The following is a 9,727-nucleotide window of genomic DNA, read 5'->3' on the forward strand; positions in this document are numbered from 1 at the left end:
TGTAATTTTTTGTTAAATGTATATACTTAGAACTACTACTATTGTGGTCTTTTTGGATGTGACAATATTATCTTAAGAGTAAAGAAAAAAATACTAGCACTATACTTTATTATAATCTAATACATAAAAATAACACTTGTTCATAAAAATGCTATTCGCTTTTTCTCTTAAGAAAAAATTTCTTTGTATAGCACTTTGGTACTAATCATGAAGTAAGTAAAGTCTCTGAAAATAGTATACAAACAATGGGTTTTAAATCAAAAATGTTTATTGTAAAAAAGGACCTTTAAAAATTGTTTTTTAAAAAAGAAACATTGATTTCACAAATCTTCAGGTTGTTTATAAGCATCAGCTATAGACAACATCTCACTTTCATACAAAACTCATTCAATCATATAAAAATAAACACAAATTTACAATGACTCATCATCTATACAATTACTTTAAAAAGGCACTTGGAAGGGTGCTGTATGAATTGCATTTGTCATATGCATTTAAAATAGTTTAAGTACATTACTGAGTTTCTAAGAACCCTTTCTTGCACTTATTCCCATCTTTAATTAATTTTAGAAAATCATTAAAAGTTCTTTTAAAAGGTAAGACATAGAGCATGCACCAGGAATGTTCAAAGCTATACTCTCCCTCCTCCCCCAGGGAGCATACTCTTTGTTGGCAAAAACAAAAACAAAAACAAAAACAAAACACTCTCAATACATTCTCCTGTGTTTTGTTCCTGTTCTTTTTTTTTTTTTTCTTCTCTTTCTCGGTCTCTCTCTTAAAAATACAGTTTAAAGCATTACAGGTAATCAAAAAAAGGCTTTAGTTCAACAATGATAACCAGACATCAGACATGTAATGAAGTAAACTTGAAATACTTTATAAGGCACCTGAGATAGCGTCTGGCAAATTCTCTTCCTATAGGAAATTCTATTACAAACTCTATTACAAAAGCAATACTGTTCTTTTCAGTTGAAATGATTTGGCAGCAATGTAAATCTTTGCATTCTTTCTTAGTGAGAAAAGATGCAATGTGCTTTTTGCTTCATCTTTTGAAGAGAAAGATTCTTGTCTTTTATCCTCTCAATCTAGCTGTCAGTAAATATATAGTAATTTCAAACTTCACATGGAAAGGATTAACTTTGAACACATGGATTTAGTGCTCTTGCAGCTTTTAGTGTATGTGTGTGTGTCTGCATGCGCCTGTGTGTGTCTGTGTGTGTGCGCGCGCGCCTATACACATTATCTGGTCGGTAAGCACAAGAGAAAATGCCTTTGGACTTTTATTTGTCATTTGGAGTCGGAGTGAAGAAATGCATTCTGTTCGAGTAAACATTGATTGCGTAACTCAGTGTGCTACACAGCAGCCAGATTCCTCATGTTTGTGCAGAAGAGACATTCTGGAGAAGGTTTTGGAGCAGTTTTTGCACTGGTATTTCTTTACATCCGAGTGGGTCTGCAGATGAGCCCTCAGATTTGACCTGTCTGCAAATGCTCTGTTGCAGTGAGGGCAAGAAAAAGGCTTCTCCCCTGGCGGTGGAGGTGGGGGTTGGAAAAGAAAGACAGTCAGTGTTTTTAGAGGAAACATAAAGTCAGATAAAGTTATTGTGAATAAAAATCACATTTTGAAAAAAAAAAAACTTGATTAAAATTCCCCTTAGCAGATACTTATTTTCATATCTGGCCCTTTAAGATAAATTTGAATATTGCATTAAAAAATCACACCAAGAATATTGTTACTGCTGCCACTCATGCAGAAATATTTCATGTAGTTCTAGGACTTTCACTTATTAAAGCTTTCTGCTTCAGCAGGTGCAGCTAATGTTGAGCTCCTCCCAACATTTCCTAATATTTCCCCTTTTCCCTCATTCTGTATTATGACTAAGGTTGGATAAATGCCTTGGCTCCCTGCAGGATGATTTTGTGCTAGGAATAAAATATCCAGCAGCACAAAACAAAACACAATAAAACAACAGAGAGTAAATTCAGTTCTAACTCTCTAACTTGCTATGGGGTGATAGATACCACGGCAAGAATGTAACCAACAGAAAACTATAGGTGAACCCTTCACATATCTCCAAACCAGCTGATGAAGATAGCGTTTGCTGAATATTGGGAGCAGTTTCACGGAACACACATTCAAGCACATCTTTCCTGATTTTCTAACTGATCTTTGAGACCAAACTTTCTGACTCTACTTTCCAAAGTCTAAATGCTGTTTGCAGTCTCTGGAGTACAGGTTGTTAACAAGAAATGGAGCACTCTGCTCTAACAAATTTTTGAGTCATCAGGAAGTAGCTATAAATGATCATCCATCATTAAAAACACTGTGCCACTACTTAATGCAAATTCAACAGGCAGCCCAGAGCTTCATTCTATCAGACAGTCACATTCCTGTCTACGTTTTTCTCTTACCAGTGTGAGTTCTAATGTGTCCTTGAAGTAACCAGGGTCTGGAAAACGCCTTGCCACAAATCTTGCAGACACAGGGTAAAGTGTGGGTCCGAATGTGCATCTTAAGGGCGCCCAGGCTCACATATTCCTTGTCACAGTATTTACAGCTGAAAGATTTCCTAGACTGGGCGTCACAGTGCAACTGCTTATGCTTGGCCAGCCCAGAAAAAGTTGAATAGGTTTTATTGCATAAATTGCACTGAAACTTTTCAGCTTCAATGGCATGGGGGTCTGAAAGCTTGGATTGTAGTCTTTCCTCTTCATCACTAATGGGGCTTTCTGAGCCACTGTGGTCCTTGGACGAAGTGTCAGATGGAGGAGGGGGACTCACTCGCCCCAAGGATGAGGGGTATCCAGAAAGAGGAGAGAGGCCATTGGGTAGTGGGGAGTGGAATGGAGCTGCTGTAGTCCACACGGTAATGGGGCTGTATGCTCCCGAGCTGAGGATCTCTGGTTGTGGTATGACAGGCATGGGGTAACTCTCATAGAGATATGGGGAAATAATCACTAGTGGAAAGAAAAGGAAAGGAAAGAAGATTAAGGCAAAAAAAAAAAAATAACTTTGAAAACACACTAAGGAGCTACTTTGCAACACCCACACACAGGACTTTACAATGTAGTAAATAGACTCATTTAGGAAAGACATAGGCATTGGTAAAACATTCGTTTCCACCCTTGTTGCTAAATAGTTATTGTGCTTTAATGCACATCTATGCCTCCTGCATACATAGTGTGACAGGAGCTGTAACATGCTGTGCAGTGAAGGAGTGCAGCCAAGTGGGTGCCTTCACAGTCTGCACTGAGGAGAAAAAATTTATATATTATTTTAAAGATACAAAAAAAAAGTTGTTTTCCATTTTATGCATGGGTTATTTGCAGGTTCTTTGTGAGTACAAAGATATGTGTAGATCAAGCTGCTTTCTGAAGGAAAGGAGCCTTAGTACATGAAAAAAGCAGTAACTCAACATTTACGTATTGTGTTACTCATCCTCCATGTACTCATTATGCATGTATATACAAGCTTTAGAAAATGAAGTTGCAAGAGTTGAATGAAGTTTTCCTTGTCAGTTAGGAGCTCTAAAAGTTTTGAATTAAAACTTAACCGAAATTATCAAAATAATCTGAACTCTCTTTTAGGACACTGTTTGAAAAGAAAACAACTTTGTCTTTGGTTCTTTTGTAATAATATTTGAGTTGTAACACGTATCAGTAGATTTATAAATATACAGAGAGATGGATAGGTAGATAGATAGAGATAATTTCTTTTTTTAAAATTTTATTTATTTATTTATTTATTTATTTATTTTTTTACCTGTGTGTGTGTCCAGTTCGCTGTAGTTAGGCTTTTTGGAGGCGTTGAAATGCTTCTTGACCAGGAAAGAGCGCGGCATCTTGCCGGCGAGTCCGGCGGGCGCCCGGCGCGGATAACGGTCCGGCGGGAGGACGCTGTCGGTCCCTAGAGCATCGCGGCCGGCGGGGCTCGGGCTGGGGCCGCGCTCAGGTGCGGCTGGCGGACGGGCGGACGCCTCTGAAGTCGCCTGGCTTCTTTACGAACTGAGCCCGTTTTGGCTGGGAGGGTTTTTTTTTTCCTCTCTTTTGCAAGAAGGATCCAATCACAGAGGAGAGGTTCGGATTTCAGCTCCTCCCTCTGGGACAGCTGTGAACAGAGGAAGAATCTGTTGTCAGACTAAATTATTCTGGTTCAAAATGGGCTGTTCTTCGGGATTTCAGTTGAGAGGGGAAAAAAGTGCTTAAGTATTTTCAAGAGAGGTAATTTTACTTCTTTAGCTTGCCAGTTACTCGTGCTCTCAGAGAACTAGATAAGTCCTAGGAAGTGTGATTTCTAAAGCCGGCCTGGCTTCCAGATGTCGGGTAAACCGAACGCAATGGGACAAAACGTTCACTGGAGGCAGGAAAGGGTGTCCTACAAGATCCCAGGTCAGCCTCTGGTATTAATGAGAGCCTATATTTGGAAGTGGCATTCGGAGAGGTTTTACTTGTGCAGGGACTGAACAATTAACTCTTGGCTTTTGAAAAAGGTAGGTAGCAGCGTCAAGACAAAAGCCCCTGTGAGTGAGGAGGGCGCCCTCACAGTGGGGGCTTCCTTGGTCTGCAAAAGAGGCTGAGCCACATGCCGCGAGTGTTCTGAATGCTGGGAATGCACTTCATGTCTTTAAAGGCTCAGCAAAGCCAGAGGCCGCACTTCCTCGTGGAAATTAAGTAATCATGTCACCATATTAGCTATGGTGGCTTGAAAGAAATGCTTTGTAGCCCATGAAAGACGTGCTTATTGGAAGAACTGGGACACAACAAAGAAAGAACGCTACACAGAGAGAGGGGAGAGTATGTAAACTGTCATTAAGAACCATGGAAAATGTATCTGTGTGTGTGTGTGTGTGTGATGTTTTATATATATAACATTATATGTGTGTGTGTGTGTGTGTGTATAATACAATGAATGGGCCTTAGAGACAATTATTTCATTTCAAATATTTATCTGCTTTTATATGGTACTATTTTCTTCAGTATAAAGTCATCAAAATTCATCTCGGTATCTGCCAGTTTCTTGGGTTGTATATTTAAAGAAAGGATGCCATTATGTCTACTGCCTGGTTAACGTTCTAAGGAGCTAGTCTAGTAACCAGCAAACATACTTTGATTTTTTTTTTTTTTTGGTATATGGTATTAAATCTAAAAAGCCTCCAAGGTGGGTAATTTTAAAAGTAAAATTTCAATCATATTTTCAAGCATCTCAGACCATTACAGATTTTTCTCCCTATCTTTTGCTTAAAGACCGAGGAAAGAACAAATTGCAACAAGCACCCTCCTCTTGTTTCTAACAGGTGCTGGAAGAGAAAAGTGAAAAAGAAAATAATAGTGGTGAAGTCAAGACTTGTAATAGGAAAATGCATTGTCAGGCTGCATAACTTCTTAATCTTGGGAGAGGAAAACAAGCTTGTGTGCTGGGGGGAGGAGAGAGGATCAAAGTGGGGGCACTAAAAAGTTTCTGAGCCAATTTCAATGATTCTATTTTTTTTCTTCCAACAGTCATAATTTAAATGCCAAAGAAATGAATTTAGATGAAACTTTATGTTAAAAGGAATAGTATTTGTAGCAGACAGGAAAATGTGAATATGCATTAGATTCATCTGCAAACTATAAACTAGAGTATAATTCAGGGCAAGTTTTCTGAGCTTGCTGCTTGCACCTGGTTTATTGGAACAGGATTCCTCCTTGCCCTTTCTGCTCCATTTCCTGCAAAAGACACATTTTGTTAGAAACATAATATAGTCGAGAAAAGGTAAATTGCTTGTATTTCTTCCATTCACTCTACACTGTTAATTGACATTAGTTAAGAGTGTTAGAGCACATTTTGGTATTGATTTTTTGGTAGTTATTATACAAGATAACCTGCTGAAGTGTATATTTTAAAAATCCACTTAAAAAGTTTAACAATAATTCACTATGCTTGAAAAACAATCTTGAATTTGGATTACAGATGCATAACTGAGCTGAGCTCCCCACCACATGTCCCAGGGGGGCTCATCACACATGATACAGATCAGAGTCAGGACATGTTACCGCACCTACCGGGATGAGCAGATAGTGTTCAGGATCGTGTATGAGGCATGTCATTACACAGGTCTGCGTGGTAACTAGTCACACGTAGACCTGTGTGAGGTCTGGTCTGCTGTCAGAAGAGGGAGAGCCTGCACGCTGATAGCATGAGTCAGACTGCACAGGTGCTCTGCTCAGACACAGCAGAGGGCATTTGGCGCCAGAACAGTGTGGTAAAAACAGGGGAAGGGAAGTAAAATCCCCACCCAAAGTCCAGCTGCTAAGACTCTGCTAAGACAAGATGGAAGGTTCCTGTCCTGCAAGCCAGAGGGATGATATAGAGAAGCTAGCTTTGGTCACTGGCTAAAAGATTGTCTTGCCAAGGGACAGAAATCTTTGCTGAGACAATTACACCAAGTTTAAAATATTCCATTTGGGCAAAACTAATTCCAGTGTGTTTTGCTATTACAAGAAATTAGGTCTTAGGTTGACATAATTAGGCTCATTGGAATAGTGGGAAAAGATGTTTATTCTGAGATGTTAGTGTGTACACACCCCAGCTAGGGTGAAGCTGGTGGGCACAGGTCATACACAATACAAGGAATACACAGGCTCAGCCCTAGGCTCCTGACAGGTGAATGAGGTAGAGAGAAATGAGATAAGGAGGTAAATTACTTGCCGTGGGCAGTTTCCAGGCTCATTGGCCTTGATTCTATCCGTGGTCAGCGTAATTCGGTTATCATGGGGAAGGTGAGGTCTTAAAAATAATCCTACTGTGGAGTGCACTAGAAGGTCCCTCCCTTCATTGATCTTCTGTGAGGAACGTGGGATGTTAGAAGCCCTCGCTGTCTAATTTCTGAATTGTCATGAATTTTATTAGGGTGTGACTTGAGGTGACTTATCCGACAGTCCCTTATTTCCTCTTTTTCTCTGAAGAAGTTGACGAAGATAATTGGTGGAAACCTTTGTAAATTTATGTCCTGGGCCCTCGTGGGAGGGCTGGCCCTTCTCCACAGACTCCCCTGCACTGATGGGATTTCTCCTGGAGACAGTCTTTTTCATGAAAGACATTATTCTTGCCTTGCCAGATAGGGAAATAAATTAGATTTATGAGGTTTGGAAATGCACCTCAGATTTATTTACTTTGCACAGAGATTTGTGTACATTTAGGTATGTAGGTATGTAAAAATCAGTGCGGACTGACTACTTAGTTTAGTAAATGGAGTAAATCTAGCACGAGAAGAAACCGTGGCTTGGCAGAGGCAGAAATTCCCATCTTGTGCTGGGCCCGGTCTCCTAAAATGAATGGCTTCTCTTTCTAGCTTTCATTGTGGCAGGATCGCCCTGGAGTGGGCAGGGGAGGAATTAACTCCTTTGAAAGATACGTAGTTATGGAATATAATTAGTTTGTGATATCTGAAAAATATTATAATACTACTTTTTAAAACTATTTACATAATAGCAAAATGTTTATTATAAATGTTTATTATATGTAACGTTGAAGTGTGAATGACAAAGACATGATATCATCTCATTATTTGTATATATCTGTATTTTTATTTATTTCTTAATATATTTGTATTTATAATCCTAATTCATAATTTAATTCAACCTCAGATAAGATAAACCAATCTCTAAAAGAGAAGTATTTCCTTTAGTACCTTGGTTTGTCTATCCTTACATTATATTTAATATTTTTCCCTTGTCTCTTTTAGAATGATTTAGGAGCAACTATTTCTCAGTATAAAAGGGAAAATAATCAGAGTGAACATAAGAGTCTGCTTCTGTGTTTTTGAGCTTCATAACAAGGAGACAGACCCCTTTTCTCTGGGGATGTGCATGAAACTCACATACACACTTGACATACATAAGTGTATCTACTCAGATGTCAACAGAGCCAAATGTGAAGGTGTATGTGTGTGCCCGTGTATGTGTGTGTATGTGTGTGTGTGTGTGTGTGAGAGAGAGAGAGAGAGAATTGGGGTGAAAAACAATAGCAAAAATGATACCAGGATGTCCCTCTGCTGTTTAAGAATTTCCATTCCTTTGCAGGGCCACATTCACCAGGTTAATAGACATTAGTGTTGTGTGTCTGTCTGGAGTTAGTTCTAATACTATTCGCTCAGTAAGTGTCAATCATATAGAATCAGTAAATATTAAGATGATTTCTAACAGAAAACCCTGTTTAACATGGGACCAGCATTTTGATGAGATTTACTTTGTGTCATTTGTATTCAGAATCATATTTCTAGTTATGGTTTTATAATCCCATTTCCCTTTGAGTGGCTTTATTAAACTCTTCAGTGTTCTATTTGTAGCTTGTGGAAAGTGTTGGTGATCTTATTAAATGAGCAAGAAGACTGTTCAGGATGTTGACGTTATCTAGTTTATGCAACAACTCAGGGATATGTGGTTGCAAAGAGACACCTATTGGTCAACTTTGGAAAACACATGGCTTTCTTTTTCTGTTATTCTTTCCCATAACTTTTTAACAAGGTCTGCCACCTTGTGGAAAATGGATGATTTGACTGGACTCAGAGCATTAAGTTGCTCTCACGTGGTAATTGGCACAGTTTCAGGGGTGTGCCATTTAAATGCTGAATTTTTAATTTATTCTTAGTTACAAATGACTTATATTTGTAGAAACACAAATGATACCTTACAACAAATTACACTGGCCTTTCAAGATAGGTAAGTAAAGAAAATTTATACTATTCTTCAATTTGTGCGGTTATGAAGAAAGACATAGGCAAAAATAAAAGTGTTAGATTCAAAATTAATAAGAACCTCCAGTGACTTATTCCCTATATCCTCATATGATCTCTACAAGGTAGAGTTTTGAAGGTGGGGAACAAGGTGTTCCAGGAACATTCAAAATGAAGGTGATGGAGCCAGGGATATCTGCTCAGTGGGCCTGTCACCTTGTTGCTGGGCTCTGCCGCACTACTGTGGTTTATAAGGTAGGCTGAAGGTACCCAGTACCAGGCAGTTTGTGGAGTTATGGGTAATGCTACTAGCTACCATTTGTGAATGTTTAATATGAACTGGCTAGTATTCTAAGCACTCCATATATAACTGCTTTAGTTGACCCCCCAAATTGGCTTATCCTGCAAAGTAGATATTGTCATCCATGTTTGGAGATGAGGAAATGAAGACACAAATGAAATATCTTGATCAAAGCGTACTGCTGGGAAGGAACAGGTGGAAGTAGGGATTTTATTTCAAATCCTACTCATTTCACCGCTTTGTTATGACTGTAATTTCTCACCATAGTATTGAATTAGATTCATGACCAACTGCAAGACGCGGCCTCTCTGAGAATGTGCCTTCCTACTTTCTTCCGCATTCAGAATACTTACACGTAGAGTTTAGAATCTATGGTGTGTGGAGCTTCCGTTTCCACTTCCGTCCCATCCTCCATCATCTCCACTGTTTCTCCCTTTTTGCATTAGTAACACGAGATCATGGTTGTTTGATTTCAGACTTGATACCATTTACCTCCAGGTGTTGGATGTGACTTCTGAGAAGACATGTGGACCAGAATGCTCAGTGTTTAAGTGAGTAGCTGCCACGGTCTTTTGGTCTGCCAAGGGAGACAACCACTAATCATTCTGGGATTATGTGGGGGGAAATAAACCCACAGATCAGGAATCAATATGTACAAATATAACAGGAGTTCTACCATTGGGAAGTGTCTCTCTCTGTCCGTGTGTGTGTG

General features: G+C 39.1%; 1 protein-coding gene across 1 annotated transcript; it reads right to left on the bottom strand.

Moving 5' to 3' along the window:
- Window positions 1-252: 252 nt before the first annotated feature.
- SNAI2 (snail family transcriptional repressor 2) lies at window positions 253-4,015 on the bottom strand. The gene is made up of 3 exons (XM_032841187.1): window positions 3,764-4,015; window positions 2,413-2,958; window positions 253-1,527 (listed from the first exon to the last, which is right to left on the bottom strand). The coding sequence occupies exons 1-3, from the start codon at window positions 3,840-3,842 to the stop codon at window positions 1,346-1,348; spliced, it is 807 nt and encodes a 268-aa protein (XP_032697078.1). The 5' UTR covers window positions 3,843-4,015; the 3' UTR covers window positions 253-1,345.
- Between the last annotated feature and the right edge of the window lie 5,712 nt (window positions 4,016-9,727).

The sequence above is a fragment of the Lontra canadensis genome, unplaced genomic scaffold (genome assembly GCF_010015895.1).
Source record: "Lontra canadensis isolate GAN:19392208 unplaced genomic scaffold, GSC_riverotter_1.0 scaffold121, whole genome shotgun sequence".
NCBI lineage: Eukaryota > Metazoa > Chordata > Mammalia > Carnivora > Mustelidae > Lontra > Lontra canadensis.

What these genes read in the sequence shown, in the direction of transcription:
- SNAI2 (XM_032841187.1), bottom strand. Translation starts at nt 3,842, where the DNA reads ATGCCGCGCTCTTTCCTGGTCAAGAAGCATTTCAACGCCTCCAAAAAG. An exon ending in CGAACTGGACACACACACAG is followed by an intron (nt 2,959 to 3,763) that starts GTAAAAAAATAA and finishes TCTTTCCACTAG; the next exon opens with TGATTATTTCCCCATATCTC. An exon ending in ACACATTAGAACTCACACTG is followed by an intron (nt 1,528 to 2,412) that starts GTAAGAGAAAAA and finishes CTCCACCGCCAG; the next exon opens with GGGAGAAGCCTTTTTCTTGC.